The sequence below is a fragment of the Rosa chinensis genome, chromosome 4 (genome assembly GCF_002994745.2).
Source record: "Rosa chinensis cultivar Old Blush chromosome 4, RchiOBHm-V2, whole genome shotgun sequence".
In the NCBI taxonomy this organism is placed as follows: domain Eukaryota; kingdom Viridiplantae; phylum Streptophyta; class Magnoliopsida; order Rosales; family Rosaceae; genus Rosa; species Rosa chinensis.
In genome coordinates this window covers 44,322,755-44,342,784 of record NC_037091.1, presented here as the reverse complement: position 1 = coordinate 44,342,784, position 20,030 = coordinate 44,322,755, and the positions used below count along the sequence as shown (strand labels likewise).

The window sequence follows — 20,030 nt, the reverse complement described above, 5'->3', positions numbered from 1 at the left end:
GAAAATTAACGTGTGAAGTTCGAGTTTTGGGTCACTTTTCGGTCGCACATCCACATCTCGACCGTTCAGTTTTTAGGTACTAGTGTATAGATCGTCTCTGCAAATTTTCAGCCAAAATGATGATCGTTAAGGCATTGTTAACTGCCTTAAAGCTAGTACGGTTCAGGTTGACAAATTCAGTCCGTCCATTGGTTTAAGCGAGTTAGATACCTTAACGATCATCAATTTGGTTGAAAATTTTCAGAGATGATCTATACACTAGTACCTAAAAACTGAACGGTCGAGATGTGGATATGCGACCGAAAAGTGACCCAAAACTCGAACTTCACACGTTAATTCCAAAACGGAGCTCCGCTCTGGATCGGATCTGTATATATATATATATATATATATATATATATATATCCTAGTCAAGCTAGACATGGATATATATATATATATATGTTATCCTGATTAACCTAGGGGCCTTGCCCAAGTGATCACCATGGGCCATTCAATTGGATTTTGCCCACCAATTAAATAAAGCCAATATTCAATAGGGAGATGCTGTCGTAGGCCGGCATCACAACCAGTGATTGATTGAAATACCACGATCCCCCTTGAGGACTTTGTTCCGGTCTCGGCACAGGTCAAAGGTGAACACAAATCAATCTGGTTTCTTGTTCTGCACCTTAAAGCCGCTGTCAAGAACCCATATACACCGGAAATGGCGTTGCAGTTCAAGAGCATCGATTTTCTTCATCGTCAGGGGATGAGCAAGCAAGAAGGCCTATGTTCCATGTTGAGTTCTCCCTCTATCCATATAGGAGATATCAACCACATCTGATCCCAACAGAGCGAGAGAAGCAGTAAAGGTAGCAGTAACTTCGTCGACGGAAGCCATGAAGGAGAGCAGGGGACAAATAGCAACTTTAAGGTTTTGTTTTGGGAGCAGCTTTCGAGCAGCATAGCAAATATATGTATTTGGTCTGTTTGCCATATGGACGATAGAAAAAATTGTTAAAGAAAAGGCAAAACGTTTAAATCCAAAAGATGGAAGATTAGTTGTGTATTTTTTTTTTCTTAGTGGAAACTATAACTTTATTTTTTAGTGGCAACATTATAAAAAGAGACCTGCCATGGTCCATATATATAACTCTCACACACATAACGTTACACTTACATATGCTTGTTGGCTTATAAAACATAGAAAACTTATAGAGTACATAGCAAAATAGAAAACACAACTGCCATACTCTAATTTAGCTGTCGCCATCATGACTACGTCAAAGCTACCGAATAAATTTCCTCATTTAGTATTAGTAAAGCCTATTGCAAGGCATCACTCAAGCCTCCTAAAATGTGATTTTGTTTTTGTTATTAAGGAGTGAGTGCCTTCCTGCACGAGGTTGCAACTTCTTGATAGAGGAAGGAATTCACCGCTTCGCTAGGCCGAACAATCTGGGGCAAAGCCCACTACTATGCCATAAAATTACAGAATTGAAGTAAAAAAACAACGTAAAATAAAATTAAAATAAAAAACAGCAAAACCCACTCGGGCCGAACAAGATCCAAGCCCAATCACCCACCACAGGAGCAGACCGGTCGCTGCCCAAGAGACAAACCCTGCCCAAACCCCGCAAGTAGCCACTAGCAACGTGCCGCCACCACTGCTGCACCACCGCCTCCGTCAGACCGCCGCCGCCATCACTACCTCAACCCCGTCCCTACGGCAGGCAACGAACCTTGTTTCGACCACCACGCTGCCCAGATCAGATCCTTGAATACGGAAGGGAATCTTCGATTAGTTGTATACTTGGAATTTCGCCAATTCATATTCCTAGCGCAAGATCGCAACCATTTTATAGAAAGAAAAATATAGAATCATAAAGAACAACACAACAATCAACAAAGAGGTAAATTTTAATATGGCTCACCCCAATTTGAGCTACTTCCACGGCAAGAAGACACTAACATGTTCTTTGTTAAGTGATCTCGTTCTTTCTCACAACCCTTCTCAACAGAGAACCCCATTACACCCAAACATCCATGAAAACTTTCAACCAAAAGACTGACACTCGAAAATATTTTAGACTACGGCAACTGATGCCAAGCCACAGATAATTGCTCAAATATCCAATAATAGGGCTTGATACTTGAAAGTAAAAGAACTGCCGAGAAGCTCACAATAAGCTCCACAACATGTATGAGTAACTCATAAACAAGCCCGTGGTACCAAATTGACCAGGTCCTCCAGGACTTGTTTGTTGCTCCATTTGTTAAGCTTTCATGGAAACACCAAGAGAGCACAGAAATGCGAAATCTGACAGGAGGTTCTTCATATAGCTCGCAGACAATAGAAGGCTTGTTTCCTAGAAACCATGCATGCTTGACTGAATGGCTTATCCAAGATGCAGATGCAGTTTGTTCTCAATATCGGGTAAAGTTACCAGCCTTTGCGAGAGCCAAACAAACAGCAGCCACCTGAGATCACGATTTGGGTGCTCCAATTCCTTAATCCTTGGGACAATCTGAGTAGGAGAAGATAGGAGTCAGAGCGGATATTAGGAAAAAAAAAAGTAATTCCCAAAACCCACTAGAACAAATTGATCAATAAGTTTATCCAAAGCACATAGAAGAAAGCACTAAATCAACAAAAAAGAAATGGTTTTGCAAAGGAAAAACTTATCCAGGGTTTTACCTCAGATAAATGAATGCTATCATTATGTAAAGGTGAATCATTATTGTACCACAAAGTGTTACTAGGAAGCAGATGATTGCAGAGATTGGAAATACAGAGAATAGTTGAAACTAATAAAAGGTAACTGATTTACATTCTATTTTGCTAAGTTTAGTATACAAGATGCTTGATACTTGAAAGTTTATGAAACACTTGACTACGAAGAGAGAAGAAAAAGAAAAACCCATCAAAAGAGGGAAAATAAAAGGAATAAAACAGAACATGAGACAGCATAACATTCAATAAAATGAATTTATGCATAAGATGGAGAACTGAAGTACCGGAAGATGGAGAACTGAAGTACCGGAACTTTGTTTGGACAATGTCAAGTTAAGCTGTTCTTCCATTTGAGCAGGATAGAGGGGCCTGGCGAGTAATTACAAATGATGACAAAACAATTATAAAGCCAGCCCGGGAAAAGCAGAAGTTAATAGCCTATAGAGCAGAGTACAATGCATTTGAAAACTGGTGAATCAAATAAAAGAGGAACACCAGGAGGGAAGAAGAGGTAGGGTTAGAAAAGCTTACAATTATTTTAGGATATGGTTTAACTTAGAACATCAATGGAAGTAATCATGCACAACTGAAAGTTTAAACATTCAAGGCACATGTTTCCCCTGGAACTTGAACCCCATGAATATCCCACTGTTTAAGAAGGTCTCTCATAGCTTTAATTCAGACCTGATTTCAAAAACATGATTCATCAGTGCTGAGGAAAAGAAACAGAGAAGGATAACAAGTTTACTTCTTTTATTGAATGCTTCAAACAGCTTTTCCACAACAAAGAAATGACACACTACACTGAATAGTCGCGAAGGAAAAAATCTGTGGATAGTTTACAGATGTGGAGGTGAAAGGTATCTCGAAAGTTTACAGTTGATTTTAAACAAAGATCTGAGCATCTAGGATATTAATGTTAACTTTGCCATCCATCCAGATTATTGGAATACAAGTAATCTCACAATTGGGACCCCTCAGCGTAACTTCACATAGACGGTGAAAAACAATAATTTCTAGTTGCAGTAATATGGTGAGGTTTCTGCTAGATTCAGCAGTAAGTAAATCTTCACATCATTGTTGGAAGGATCACAATTGTCTGACAACCACAAATGAAAGAGGGTTTGAAGTTGTCTGGCAGGTACTTTACTAACAAGAATTGCCATTGAACAACTCTCCCTCAACCCAAAATAAGAACAATAATGTACACCTTATCAATGTCTTCTTGGTTATACTAGAGGATGAACTTCCTCATCACAAAAACTAGTACTTACAAAGGAAAAGAAATAATGGGACACAAGAAATGAGGATAACCGATAAGTTACAAAACTAGATGAAATACAGGGAACAAGAACATACACAAATTACTCATTTGAGTAAGAAACTTACAATCTACCTTGGGAATTTTAGAAGTCAGCCACTCATGTCAGCTGTCCTCATCTTTTGTTTGCATAGCTTCCACTTTAGGTGGATCATTCGCAACTTCTCATTCTCATAGCTGGTGCTGATTAACACCTGAGACAAAGAAAGTATAACAGGTTACAATGACTATACAACTTATGAATATAAACAGAAGCAGAGTAATTGAGCAATCATCCTAGTAGGGTTGCATCAATAAATTCCAAGTTCATTATGTGACAAACATCAGAAGAAAACAATGTTGTGGAACTTCTTTATCAAGTCACTGCACCACTGGTTTCAGAAAACTCTGTATGCAGCTAAAAGAAATCCAATCCTTGTAATTTGTGAAGGAAAGTTACTTAATATTAAATCAGCAGGGAATGAAAACGAAAATGGCAACTGAGGAGTTGACTATTAATCAAACAGGGTATAGATATATTTTTACTTCATTGCAAGTCTGCCTTAAAGAATGGAACATGGCATCCAAACCAGAACAGGATTTCATGGAAAAGATGTTAAATTATAAGTTTATAACAGACTAAAATGATTTCTAATAGTATGTCTATCCTGCATGAAAGAACAAATATGATATAATTAGATTGAAATGATTAAAGTAAATTTTTCCAGTGTCATGGCCGGTCACCTTATCTTCAATAAAACTCAGCAGAAAAGCCGTACATGGGAGAGGTGATTGAACTACTGGGACTGGATCATCACCTATTCAGCATCATTTGATATTCCCGTCAAGTATGATAGAGCCTGCTACGATATAATTTATGCCAAAAGGAAAAAGTAGGATTGGATAATTCATTGCTGGTTAAAGTGAAAAAAGAGATGTGAGAATAGAAGAAAAGGTGGTGCTTTGAAAAGCTTACCCATCTTTAGGGATAAATTTCTGGCAATTGGGAATTGATTAACCTTGTAACGTGAACAGACATTCTAGTTCAGTAAGGGGGATTCCGCAGCTTCATCAGTCCACTGAGTTAAGGAAGATGAAAAATGAGACATAATAAGAAATAAATTTGTAGGAAAAAAGAAAATAAAATGAAAACAGATTGATCTGGTCAAAAAATTACATTGAAATTCCGGATGTGAGAAATCTTGGGCCATTATGGGTCAGTCTCCTCGAGCAGGGGACATCCTATAACATTGAGCTCCTTCAATTTGGTGAGGTTTTTCATAGCATTTTGTGTAGGTAGATACTTGAGATTCTCACACTCCCAGATCCACAGGCACTCAAGAGATGTGAGATTTCCCAACCACTCAGGAAGAGCCTCTAGTCCCTTGAATCTATCTATTGAGAGAGTTTCTAAACAAGTCAAGTGCTGAATCTGTTGGGGCAGAGACTTGAGCTTAGGCCACCCCTTGAACTTCAAGTATTCAAGTTGTGAATTAGGTGGAAGCTGAAAATCAGGGAAGGCGTCCAGCTCCTCCCAGAACGCACCAATTGTCAGCCTCTTCAAACGATTGAGGCGGTGAAATCCTCCCGTGGGCACATATTTGAATTTCCCACAATGACATATCAACAAGTGACGGAGATTAGGCGGAATAGATTCTACACTAGGGCAATCCTCCTCCTGTATAGACAAATACTCAACAAGCCCTGTATAGACTTCCCTCGGTCGATTCGGTGAGTCTGGAATAGATTCTAGACTAGAGCAATCCTCCTCCAGGATAGACGAATACTCATCAACACCTGTACAGACTTCCTCCTGTTGATTCGCTGATTCTGGGTGGTCGCACTTCACATATGATACTGACATGGATACTAGACTAGGGCACCACCTTATTTCCAGATCCTCAAGAGAGGTGCAGAATTGGAGCCCACTCGGTAGGCTTAATAATCTCCGACATTCATGAATCCTTAAACTCCGGAGAGATGTGATGCCCTGTGTGATTGGAATTGATGTTAGATTATGACAATGGCTTATATCTAACTCCTGAAGAGAGGTGCAGTAGTTGAGCCCACTTCCTAGGCTTGACAATCCCTCACACGCTACGAGATTCAATTTCCGGAGAGACGGCATGCCCCGTGCGGTTGGAATTGAAACCAGATTACGGCAATGCCCCATATACAACTCCTGAAGAGAGGTGCAGTAATCGAGCCCAACCTCTAGGCTTGATAATGCCTCACAATAGCTCATCTTCAATTGACGGAGAGATGCGATGCCCTGTGTGATTCGAATCGACTCTAGGCTGTAACAATTATATATGCTCAACTGTTCGAGGCAAGGAAATACCTTCACGACCTCTCCTTCAGCTGATATCCTCGGTGCTTCCATCCATTCAATGAGCTCTTCGCAGTCACCGATGGATAGTGTTTTCAGAGCTGGAAATAAAGTTGTGCCAGTATCACTATAACCATAGAACTCAGCTCCCAGACGTTTCAGCTTTTCCATCCCAATAATCTGAAGAGATCTTAGATTAGGTAGATGGCCGAGTGTTGGGACTTCTTCACAACCGCTGCAGATCTCTAATCCAATCTGCTTCAAATTTTGGAGACTCGTTATCCATGACGGAAATCTAGCACCCGAGAAACGGTAAATGTACAAGCTTTGCAAGTTACCGTGAGGTTCCAAGCCATCTAGAACATCCGTCTCATTGTCGTTAGGTGGCCTGAGGTCGCTGAACGGCCTCAACCATCTAAAAGTCAACACACTTAAGTGACTTTTCTCCACTAAGAAAGCCTTCTTTGCTTCTTCTCCATCCCTTACACGTTCTAGCCAACCAATAGTTAAGTGGCCTCTCAGTTGTTTCAACCCACCCAACTCCTCAATTGCAGGACCTCTCTCCTCACCCATATTAAAGAAAGGCAATGTTCGGAGATTAGTTAACCGCCCCAAAACCCCAGCCTTAAATTTCATTCCCCAAACAAAATAAAAATGCCTCAAGTTGATCAAATTTTGAATCTCCTCTGGACACTCTCTGAGATTCCACGGTAATCTCAATGTTTGGAGGTTATAGAGCTTGCCAATAGACTTTGGGAGTGCTTCAATTTTTATATCGGAAAGATCAAGATACTTCAAGTGCTTCAGCTTGCCAATAGACTTTAGGAGTGCTTCAATTTTTGTATTGGAAAGATCTAGATACTGTAAAAATGATAATTGGTATATTGATGATGATTACAATTCAGAATATTACAAGATATATAAGAAAACAATCTACCTTCTATGGTATGGAATAATCTAGATCCTAAGTATTATCACAAAAATAAACTACAACGATTGACAAAAAGTGAAGGAAAACAATTAGCATTTACACCTAAATCTTTCCATATCATGAGAGATTCTCAACACTCCCCCTCAAGTTGGAGAGTGAATGTCATGAAGTCCCAACTTGGAAACTAAAGATTCAAAACTATCTCTTCCCAATGCCTTTGTGAAAATGTCTGCGATTTGTAGAGAAGAAGGAACATATCTAGTAGAAATCAATCCAGCTTGTAGCTTCTCTCGAACCACATGACAATCAATCTCTATATGTTTTGTTCTTTCATGAAAAACCGGGTTGGCGGCAATATGTAATGCAGCTTGGTTGTCACAATACAAAGAAGCAGGTTTATCTTGAATAATCTCAAAATCTTGTAAAATGTACCTCAACCAAGTTAATTCTCGACAAGTCATTGCCATAGCACGGTACTCGGCTTCTGCTGATGAACACGCCACATTACTTTGCTTCTTAGATTTCCATGAAATCAATGAATTACCAAGGAAAACAGAATATCCAGTTGTTGACTTTCTTGTTGTTGGACAACTTGCCCAATCTGAGTCACAATAAGCTTTTAAAGCCAAATCATTTTCTGATGGAAAGAAAATGCCTCTACCCGGATTTCCCTTAATAAAATGCAATACTCTCATGGCAGCTTCCATATGAGGCTTCCTTGGCTGATTCATGAATTGGCTAAGAATCCGAACAGAATACACAATATCTGGTCTTGTCACAGTGAGATAAATGAGTTTCCCAATCAATCTCCGATAACGTGTGGGATCTTTAAGAATTTCCCCATTTGTAGGTGTAAGCTTTAAATTTTGTTCCATAGGAAAATGACATGGACGTGCTCCTGTAAGACCTGCATCAAGTAGAATATCTAATGCATATTTTCGTTGAGAAATGAAAATTCCTTTCTTGGACCGTGAGACTTCAATGCCCAAGAAATATTTAAGATTGCCAAGATCCTTTATGCGAAATTCCTTATGAAGAAATGCCTTTAATAATTCAATGGCTTTGGGATCATTTCCAGTGATCACAATATCGTCAACATAAATGAGCACAGCAGTGAAAGAATTACCAACCACACGTGTAAATAATGAATAATCAGCCTTGGATTGCCTGTAACCAGCCTTTTGAATAGCATTGGAAAATTTGGAGAACCAATTTCGGGAAGCTTGTTTGAGACCATACAATGACTTATTTAGTCGACATACCAGATTCTCCCCCTGTCGACTGAATCCAGGTGGAGGAAGCATATAAACCTCTTCATGAAGGTCACCATGAAGGAACGCATTTTGTACATCCATTTGATGAAGACTCCAATTTCGGGAGGCAGCAATAGCGAGGAGACACCTAAATGTGGTGAGCTTGGCAGTGGGTGAGAAAGTCTCACAATAATCCACTCCTTCAACTTGGGTGTAACCCTTGGCAACGAGGCGGGCCTTGTAACGTTCAATTGTGCCATCTGAATTATACTTGATCTTGTACACCCATTTGCAGCCAATGGGTTCCTTGCCGGGAGGAAGAGGAGTAAGGCTCCAGGTGTTGTTAGCCTCCAAAGCTTGAATTTCAGATGTCATTGCTTCTTGCCATTGAGGATTTTTTATGGCCTCTGCAAAACTATTAGGTTCCACACTTCGAGTAATATTGGCAATAAAAGAACGGTGAGATGAAGAAAAACGGTGATAGGAAATGTAATTAGAAAGTGGATAACGCGTACCTTTATTAGGAAATGGCCACAAAGACGATGAATCCTCCTGGGTAGGCAGCACAACATGAGAACAAACATAATCTTTTAGTTTGACATTTGGTTTTCTAACGCGTTCTGAGCGGCGAAGTGCAGGTACAGTATCCTCATTAGGTACTGGAGGTGAAGATGGTGATGAAGGTGAAGAGTTGTCAAGTGGAGGGGATGAATGATGTGAAGATGGTGATGGAGGTGTCTGATCATTGGGATGGGTCTCATGGTCAGACAAGACATTTGGAGATAAAGAATTGTCAACTTGAGGAAGGGTGTGTTCAATGGGAGAGACCCTAGATGCAGACAAGGGTTCTTGAGGAATATCATTTTCAGGAATCACATTAGGAAGCACTGCATCATGAGGCTGCAGAGAAAGATTAGGAGAATCTTGCTTATAAGGAAATATATCCTCATGAAAAACAACATCCCTACTAGTGAAAAACTTTTTGGTAGTTAGATCATAAAGTTTATATGCCTTTTGACCAAAAGGATATCCAACAAATATGCATTTATGAGCACGAGGATCAAATTTTTGTTTGGGGTGAACATTAGTGGCATATGCAAGACAACCAAAAACACGAATATGAGAATATTGGGGAACACGTTGAAATATTTTTTCAAATGGAGATTTACCAGACAAAAGTGGTGCAGGCAGACGGTTGATAAGATAAACTACTGTGAGAACACATTCCGCCCAAAACTCTAATGGAAGATTAGCTTGAAAAAGTAAAGCACGGGCAATCGTGATTATATGGCGATGTTTTCGTTCCACAACTCCATTTTGTTGGGGTGTGTAAACGCAAGAGTGCTGATGAATGATGCCATTAGCTTGAAAAAATGAACGCATGGATAAAAATTCACTTCCATTATCAGAACGAATGTGTTGTACCTTTTGATTGAATTGTGTCTCAGTAAAGGCAAAAAAAGATTTCAGAAGATTTTGAGTTTCAGATTTAGCATGCATAAGATACAACCAGGTACATCTGCTAAAGTCATCCACAATTGTCAAGAAATACCTTGCACCGGAATGAGATGCAATTTTGTGAGGACCCCAAATATCACAATGAATGAGAGCAAATGGTTTTGTTGTGGAAATAGTACTCAAATTGAATGAGAGACGTGTTTGCTTGGCTAATGGACAGACATCACATACTTTATCTGCACTACAAGAAACACCTGGAATTGTTTTGGCTAGCAATTGCAAGCGATTTGGAGAAGGATGACCAAGACGTCGATGCCACAAGGTGGTAGACATGACTGCATGATTGGCAGAAGAAATATGTGAAGGTTTAGTGGCTAAATTTGGAGTGAGGTAATAGAGACCGTTATGCTCCCTACCCAAGCCGATTATCTTCTTCGTAACCAAGTCCTGCAAAAGACACATGTCAGGAAAAAAAGTGATGAAACATTTAAGAGATTTTGTAAGCTTGCTTACTGAGATAAGATTAACCTTAAAACTTGGAGCACAAAGCACGTCATTTAGACGAAGATTAGAATGAAAAGAAAAATCCCCAATTGAATGAATGGGAGCATGTTCACCGTTAGGTAATTTCACAGGAGGAAATGAAGGTGTAGGAACAAGATTTGATAAAGAATTAGGAATGGATGTAATATGGTCTGTTGCCCCGCTATCTATAATCCAATGATTAAGAAAAGAAGAGGAATGTGGTAAACCTGTACCATTTGCTTGAGATGAAAAAACACCCTTACTCTTTACCAATGCCATAATTTGTAGGCATTGTTCAATGGTAAGATTGGGAGCAATTGCTTGAAGTTTATGGATGGTAGAATGAGCGGCAGCCATGATAAACAAAAGGAGAAGTTAAAAGCTTCTCAAAGAAATTCCAACACTGGTTGAAAATATTTTGAAATTTAGGTCCAAGAGCGTTTTGCTCTGATACCATGTAAAAATGATAATTGGTATATTGATGATGATTACAATTCAGAATATTACAAGATATATAAGAAAACAATCTACCTTCTATGGTATGGAATAATCTAGATCCTAAGTATTATCACAAAAATAAACTACAACGATTGACAAAAAGTGAAGGGAAACAATTAGCATTTACATCTAAATCTTTCCATATCATGAGAGATTCTCAACAGATACCTCATGTGTTTCAGAAAGTCACTTGAATTTAGCGACTCCTGATTCTCTCTTTCTTGGTCTAACAACTTCGGATGGCAAAAGCTTAAGACACGTAAAACTCTAAACTTTGGGAAAATGGTATTAGAGACGGGGCCATTTGAAAAGAGTGATCGCAGTTTTGAAATACTTCTTTTTGACATTTCTTCAAGCGTCGGAGTATGAATCCGTGCAACATGTCGAATAAGTAAATCATGATCATCCTTCTCATGAGTGAAGTCTGGTGTCAAGCTCTCACACTTGGATACTTCATTTGCAAGATCATGCACAAGATCATGCATCTTGCATCGGGTGATGATAACAACATCCTCTTCCTCATCCTCTGTAGCATCTTGAAACAAGGAGTTCTCCAGTAGAGTCTCATAATACTTATTGCCTATATCCTCCATTGCAATCTCTTGCTTGGTTTGGGGACCATGAGAAGGATGGAGAAAACCTTGAGCCATCCATAGTTGGATCAACTTATCCCTTTCAATTGAGTAACCTCGCTTGAACATGGAGCAATATGCAAAACATTGTTTCAGTGGTGATTTCAAATTGTCAAAACTCAACTTCAAAACCGACATGATCCTGCTATCCTCATTGTCGGATGATAACTGCCATATTTGACTTTCTAGAATTGACAACCATTCCTCCATACTGTTCTTAGAACGCATCAAGCTTCCCAAAACCTATAGTTATTTGAGTTTCAAATTTTAGCACAAATTAATCTATCATATCAAATAGTTCATCTACACATTAAATATTCAATAAGCTAGGTGATCGAAGATCGATAACCGTACCTTTGCCGCCAATGGAAGACCAGCACACTTTTTGGCAATGTCCCTTCCGATTTCCTCTAGTTCTGAAGCTATGGGAGCATTAGGATCTGCAAGTGCTCTATCCTTCAATATGGACCAACATTCATCATCCGATAAAGTTTCTAAATTCCACCTAGGAAGTGTTTCCATGATTGATGCAACATTGGATCTACGGGTGGTGACAATCACAGAGCTTCCTTTGGCAGAATTTAGTTGCAACAAACAACTCTTCAAATCATTCCAATTATTAGCATCCTCATTCCAAACGTCATCAAGTACAAGAAAATACCTTTTCTCTTTCAATTTATGGCGGAGGCTTTCAATCAATGCTTCCCGACTTGAAAGATTTGCCCCAGTCGCGTCGCATGACTCCAGCATTCGACGTAAAATTGAATTGACATCAAAAGTATTAGATACGTACACCCAGAGCGTTGTATCAAAGTGCTTTCCCATTTCACCTTCTTTCAGTTGCTTGGTAATTAAGCGAGCCAAAGTTGTTTTACCTAGGCCTCCCAATCCCACAATGCCCATCACCGAAAGAATATTTTCTTGATTGTTTGAGTTGGTCAAGGTTGAAATTATATCTGACACAACCTGATCCCTTCCAACAGTGATTGCATCTTTGAAGGTGAATTCATTTTTCTCAAAGAATGAGGTTGTTTCCCTGTCCTGCATACCTTGACTGGCTGCTGCACCTCCATTTGATCTGACGAGTCCCACACTGGGTGCTTGCTTGTTGAGATCCTCCAAGGATGTGTTGATGTTGTAAATCTTGCGTGCCATCTTGAGACGAAATGCAACAGGATTGTTGCAGAAGAAGCCGAGTATCTTCTTATCGAGGCTTGTCTCCTTTATAACGATCCGATAAACTTCATATTGAAATTTATCCAGGATATCTTCTGCATCATAAGCTACGCTTATCAGCCTCTTCATCCACTTCGCCCTTGCCTGCAGATCCCCAGCTTCAGGTTCGTGAGCAGCATCATGTATTATATTTCCAATCAGAATTGAGGATTCTTTGAGCTTATTTATCTCTTCGCGGAACCCCCAGATGATATCGAGTCTCAACTGATCAGTAGCAAGTAAAGCCACCTTACTCACTACTCCTCCGGCAACAGGAGTAAGGACAGAGAGTACATGCATCTTTCCGTCGTCTTTAGAAGCAAGAGTCTCTCTCAATTTGAGATTGGATCTCAATGGTGAACAATAGTCCTCGACTTTTTTGATAACAAGAGTCCTTGACTTGACTTTTTTTTTTTAGAAGACCTTGACTTGACTTGTTGTAAACTTGTAATTGAATAATGCGTGACACATGCGATGGCACGTAACTACCTCCATTAATCTTTTCCATTTGTTTGAGTATTTGCAATAAAAATAAAAAATGGTGCTTGGAAAAAAATAAAAAAATAAATCTATAAAATCTCAAAGTTGTGTACCAAAATTGCTTACCAAGTGACGTGGTCAATTCTTGAGGACTAACATTTCGTACTTTTCTCAGTATTTTCTCTATCTGAGACATCCAGCTCTCATCTTTGACTCTCTTGGTCGGTGCGGACCTTCACTTTCCTTCCACTTCTGTTTATGGGATTTTTCAGAGCTCTTGTTTTTTTTGCAGCTGAGCAAGTTCCTCCTCCATCATCTTCATCTTTTTAGAATGTTTGCATTCTAATCGTTTTGCCATCCACCCGATCCAGTCTTGTCGGGTGAATTCAGATTGAGACCTTCCACTCCCACCATGTTAGTTTTTTAGGAAAACGAGATTCCCACATACAACGCCAACTGTTGGTGCGAAAAAATTATGTAGTAGATTTCCTCACCCATTTCTTCTTACTAGAGTAGGAATGAGCAAACGGGGGTGGGGTACCCGCGGGTTTTCCCCTCATTTGTCAAGCGGGGGCAGGGTTTCCCTTTTTTTTTTTTTTTTTTTCAACCTGGGCATTTTTATAATTTTTCTTATTCCTCATGAGGATCCGACAGTTGGATCTTCGTATAATTATGAAAAGACGATTCAAAAGAAGATCCGTGAGGATTCGACCGTTGGATCGTCGTATAATTTTGTGAGGATGATTCTAAAGGCGATCTAGGACGATCCAACCGTTGGATCTTCACATAATTTTGAGAGGATAATCCTAAGGGCGATCCGTGAGGATCCGACCGTTGGATCTTCGTATAATTGTGAAAAGATGATTCAAAAGGTGATCCGTGAGGATCTGACCTTTGGATCGTCATAAAATTTTGTGAGGATGATTCTAAGGGCGATCCGGGACGATCCAACCGTTGGATCTTCGTATAATTTTGAGAGGATGATCTTAAGGGCGATCCATGAGGATTTGGATTTGACCGTTGGATCATCATATAAATCGGTAAAGATGATCCTATAGGTGATCCGTGAGGATCTGACCGTTGGATCTTCGTATAATTTTGAGAGGGTGAACCTAAGGGCGATCCGTAAGGATCCGACCTTTGGATCATCGTATAAATCGGTAAAGATGATCCTCTAGGTGATCTGTGAGGATCCTACTGTTGGATTGTCGTATAATTGTGATTTGTGAATTATTTTTTGTCAAAAAAAGAAAGGAAAAAAAATTTAAAAAGATAGAAAATAAAAAATTTCAAAATAGAAAACCAAAAAAGTTCATATAGAGAAAATGGCAAATGCGGGGGCGGGGAATCCCCCATTTGAAAATATCCCCAGATGGGGAATGGGGGCGTGGAGGAAACTTGAGGCGGGGGAGGGGAATCCCCTTTTGCTCATTCTTAGACTAGAGCAGGAATGAAATGTTTGCGGTTGAGAAATTGGTCAGCAACTTATGATGTTAGATTTTGCGTCTAGCAAGTCAGGCTTGAAAATGGAGGGAGTACCCACAAAAGACACTCCGATTAATAAGTCAGTAATTGTTTGAGTTGAAGTTAGATGGGGACATGGGGTTGATTGCTTACCTCGAATATTTACTCCACCAAGTATTTATATGCTAGCTTGAGCGAATATCCAAACCAGTGCTTGTAGCGGTGTGCTTGTCTGCAAGTCAAGCATGAATGGACTTATGACGCCACTCTTTGGGCAATGTGGGAAAGTGTTTCCGCTTACTTCGGACTCAAATGATCTAATAACCTGCTGACCAATTCTGCCTCATTCCATCGACCTCGAGAGGATTCTTCTTCAAAAGGATTATGCCTCAAATGGATTGTATCTCAAAGGGTGTACTTCACTCAGATTTTTCCTCGAGCAAACCTCTCTTCACTTGAATCCACTTTGAAGGGTTCCCTTCTCTTGAGATCTTCCTCAACAAGTTATTTCCTCCTCGACTAGATATTCCTACCTCTACCGGATACTTCCACCTCCACCAGATATTTTTGCCTCGAATAGATATCCCTTAAGAAGATGATATCCTTCTGGACAAGAAATATCTTTATATATAGACTTGCCCATCTTGCTAGTTTTAATCAATTTAATGATATATGGTTAAATGAGTCTCCTGCTATTATTCAGGATGTACTCTTTGAGAATTCATGTGTACTGATGCTCGAGGTCAAGGTTTTATGCCCCCCTTTGAAGCATAATTGTATTTCTAGTACAATAGGTCAAGCATGGGGATGAGCCTCTCAGATTGGCTGGGTTCCAAACTCCCTAAAAAAAAAAAATTAAAAAAAAAATCCTTATAAACAAGAAAATTATTTTCAAAATTTTTCCCACAGACCCTGACATTCTTATAGACAAGAAATTTATCACTACTTAACAACCTAGGAGACTAGTCAAGCACCTAGCATGAGCAACATCAAGAAATTGGATGGCACATTAGTAGCTTGAAGGGGATTTCCTGAGCAGGATCATATTTAAAATATAGATGTATCAAAATTTCAGGTGTCCTTAATTAGGAATTAAAAGTAGTCTAAAGAGCCGCCCCTAGTAGCTAGGCAAGGAAGGCAGGAACCTTCTAAATATCATTGGATTACTGAATTGATAGAGCAGTTCAGATTTTGAGTTACTGATTATACTAAATTAATGCATATTTTTATTGAAGCAATAGCTCTATCAATAACAAAAATGTAGATGAATAAATGTGGTACTTTAGCATGCAAGAGCAGTTGGTAAATCCACACTCCAAACTACCATCATCTTCCAAATGACAATTTGACAATAAAACAGTTCTTCAATGATGGTACCATTCACTCACTCGACATGGTTCAAGAACCATTCCATAAAGTCTTGATGAGTCTTCTCAATCAGCGGATTTCACAGCTGCTTTGTTTTCATCATTGTAGCTCGTGGTCCATTCATTTTGACTCTGGGAAATAGTTTCAAATAGCTTTCAATTTGTGATTCCATAAGAGCAAATATATTTGAATGATTAAAATGATTGATCACCGCACTACTATGATTTAAGACTATTTTGGTGAAGGATGCAAGTCACTGAGTATAAAATTTTGTTGGTTGGTGTGGATAAACATTTTGAGAATGTAAATAGCATCCTAGCAATTATTACTTGAACATATAAAAGAGAAATCTTATTCGTGATACAATCCTGTAAGTTGTGGCCGGCTTCCCAAGTTTAACTACAACCTTGGCCCAGAAAAGTAGAACCAATGATTCAACTACTGTGGGCTGCTAAGACATTAATTCCACAGTAAACCAACAATTCAAGAGGACTAATAAACAAATATCTCGATGAAAACTCTAACAAAGTAACAGAGATAGTAGGAAAAAAAAAACATGGACCGGCCTCCCCAACAGCGGCTTTGCTTTTAAAAAATTCAGCACTAGTTTCATATCTTGAAATCCCTTCTCATACAAATACAAGCACGAGAGTTGAGAAGCTAAAGGTCCTGACCATACAACAAGCGATCAGATATCTTCTGAAGCATCAGGCAATGCCATTACAAAAGGTAAGGGAACTTGATAGCTGTTACAACTGATAGACAATCTGAAGCTAAAGGTTATAACAAATTTAACTAATATTTAAATTTTTATCGTTGAAGTACAGTACTTCATGAAATTTTGCAGTAAATGGGGATTTTAGCAAGAAGTAAGGCTAGCCACCTTGTTCTTCTAGGAAGCTCTAGAACTTGAAGGCCTTTGTATTTCATCACTCCAAATTCTCCCCGAAGTCCCCATACTCTCTGACTGATCCTTCTCTTCTCAGCTCGCTCCTGTGATCTAACATGCATTTGCTCAATAGATCTTGAGGAAGACCATAAATCCTAAAGCAGTAAAGCAGTGGTGTTGCCCTACTCAGTAAATGAGCAAAGAAATTATGCTCAACCACTCTTAGATCTACATCAAACGGTAGAATTTAAAGCAACTCAAACTTTGTTGAAATACTTTCCACCATATTTCAATACAAAAGAAATCAATACATTCCTTGAAATACCTTGGTGCATTCCCTCGGTTGGAAGCAGACCTTGGGTGCACCACAGTTCAACAGTATTTAATATCGTCCACAATTACCCCTTTCTTCTCCCAACACAAGTCATTAGAGGTTACCAAGCTACCAGCCTTCATACTATCAGGCTCTACTTCAAGGGGGAGAATTCCAACTTCAAGGGCTAATCGAATACCTGCTTTAGCAATCAAACTCTGTTGTCAAAGGAGAAAACGACCTTATAACTGGTGTTGCAAAAGCACCCATCTCAATTCGAATAACTGCTCCCAGGCTCTCTTGTTCTTCCCGGAATCAACTGCGCCAAAGAACTGGAACAAATTACAATAGGCTGCAATAGGCGCATTGACTGAATTTAAAATTCATTCATGTCATGCACTTTCACAATGTGCAGAAACATCACTTTAGAATAAATAAAAAAATTTAAATAAATAAATAAAAAGTTGCCGCATCATTGTTTAAGTAATCGCAATACTATCAGCTCTTTGCATTATGATACCAAAATTGTTGAATTGGCATGCAAGACCTTGCAAGTGAAGTCACATCAAACTACCAATGCAATTCACTATGGAATGAGGTAAGAGAGAATTTGAATACAGTTAATGCTTATGAGAATTACATGTGAAGAAAAATTCCAACTCCTCTTTTGGGGATGTGATGCAGTTCAAGTAGGAGCACTCCAGTGCAGAAGAAAAAAAGACATAGCCCTCCAGAATCAAAGCAATACAACAATATATCAAATCTTACCTTTATTCATCGATCAATTCTCTATGCTGTGGTTTCTTGTCTATTTTTTCTGTGGCCATTAATGATATATATGACTTGAATCTCACCAGTTAAACAAGGTCTCAGTGACCGATGCCAGTCCCATCCCCACCAACAATTGGAATTAGGGAAGCAACCACACAAGGGAGTAGGTATCTGTATGAGAATTAACAAAAAGATGAAATAAGACAAATTAGTGGAAATGAATTGAAATAATTGGCATCTCTACTAATATTAAGTAACAAAAGATGAAATGAGGCAAATGATTGAAGATGAATTGAACTAGAATCCATGAAATGCTACTATAATACTGTAATCATTCACATTTTGGAGCATGTAAGTTACATGGCATGTAAGTTACAGCCAAGCACTGTGTTCCTGGCAAGGACCTTTTTCTTTTGCCGGTAAACTTTTGTCATTGTTCCAAAGATCACAAGTGTGTCAAAAGCCACTACAAATGAATGAGATGGCTACTGGCATAAATACAATTTCAGTAAGGCAACTAACAGGAAATTATAATACCCAGAATATCTCCAAGCTAACTTTCATGCACTGATCAGTGCAAACATTGAATTAAAGACCAGTTTACTTGTTAATGTTCAAGTGATGGTTCAACGCAACTCACAAGAAATTATAATACCCAGAGTTTCTCCAAGCTACCTTTCACGCACTGATCAGTGCAAACATTGAATTAAAGACCAGTTTACTTGTTAATGTTTCCGACATTGAATTTTTTCTGCATTCACTTGCCGAACATTCACAGGAACATTAAATAGTATTCAGTGCATGTGTTTCCACTTGTAAAACTGATTTTCATCCTAAACCTGTAAGTTGGAAACAAGCCTAGAGAACTGAAAAGAAGATATTGCCACTTATTATGGAATTTGTTCTTGGGTTTCATCACATAACCATGATTTGGAATTTACTGATGTGAGTGAACAAAAATATGGTGCCACTTATTTTGATTCTACCTTTTTATGTTGTACAGTTTACCTAGCAACCAGCCTGTACATTCTTTCAGAAGGGTTATCTCAATGTAAATTCAATTCCACCAATATAACATCAGCTACAGAACATTGAATAGCAGTAACAAAACCCTTGAAAGAATTAGCACTAAAACAAAATGCTTAGACTACTGTATCACAGCAAGCAATAAGGAAACATATAAACAATCACATACTATTTAGTCATGTTTATATCATCTGAAATTAATTATCGAAACCCAAGAACTTTAAAAATCATGCAAAATATGTTTACTTGCTAATCTAAAAGAAATATGTGGACAAGCATATACCATACAGTAGACTAAGTTTATGGAATAGGAAAACCATGAGCAGTGTGATTATCAAACTTACCCTACAAACTCATGGATTAGTTCTTGAAATAGCTATCGGCCAAAATAACTTTGCAGTACTCCCCTGCACCCACTTAGGGATATTCATATGCCTGTCAACGTTTAGAGGCTCACTGACAACATCAATTTATTTAACTCTTTCCATCTCTCTTGTCCCTGGTCAGCTTCCTGTAAAATAAAGCAAAAAAATAAAGGAAAATGAGATACGAAAAGTTTGGAGATTACTGTGTGCATAATTCACCATTGAAGAAAAAATTAGTCACGCATTACATGAAGAATTCAGTTAATGCAGAATTCAGTTAAAATCACGAGTTCACCACCATATGTGCTTGCTTCTACACTAGAACCCTAAAGTGAATAGTACATAACTTTTGCGGAGAACCTGGATACCACATTGAGTGTGCATATCTGCATCTGTTGGACCCATTCCCACTTCTAAGCTGAACGGATGACAAATGAGAAAAGACATATTTGTATACCTGAATATTTTCCCCTTTTTATTTTGGAGAATGGAACTTC

General features: G+C 38.8%; 2 protein-coding genes across 13 annotated transcripts in view; both read right to left on the bottom strand.

Moving 5' to 3' along the window:
• Positions 1-20,030, bottom strand: part of LOC112199148 (disease resistance protein RGA2) — a 54,304-nt gene that overhangs the window by 27,168 nt on the left and 7,106 nt on the right. For 6 of the 12 annotated variants that reach the window (XM_040517553.1, XM_040517550.1, XM_040517560.1 and 3 more), the window contains 3 exons: positions 19,513-19,679; positions 18,140-18,313; positions 17,322-17,690 (listed from right to left, as the gene is read on the bottom strand). The gene's annotated coding sequence lies outside the window, so the exon portion shown is untranslated. Of the gene's footprint in view, positions 1-17,321; positions 17,724-18,139; positions 18,314-19,512; positions 19,680-20,030 lie in introns of those variants that run through there. The other 6 variants (XM_040517554.1, XM_040517555.1, XM_040517558.1 and 3 more) reach the window with 6 other exon arrangements.
• LOC112199378 lies at positions 1,086-13,182 on the bottom strand. The gene is made up of 12 exons (XM_040518760.1): positions 11,997-13,182; positions 11,345-11,885; positions 10,516-10,697; positions 7,492-10,434; positions 5,194-7,206; positions 4,993-5,095; positions 4,761-4,876; positions 4,113-4,231; positions 3,248-3,400; positions 3,001-3,085; positions 1,917-2,510; positions 1,086-1,819 (listed from the first exon to the last, which is right to left on the bottom strand). The coding sequence occupies exons 1-5, from the start codon at positions 13,155-13,157 to the stop codon at positions 5,227-5,229; spliced, it is 6,807 nt and encodes a 2,268-aa protein (XP_040374694.1). The 5' UTR covers positions 13,158-13,182; the 3' UTR covers positions 1,086-1,819; positions 1,917-2,510; positions 3,001-3,085; positions 3,248-3,400; positions 4,113-4,231; positions 4,761-4,876; positions 4,993-5,095; positions 5,194-5,226.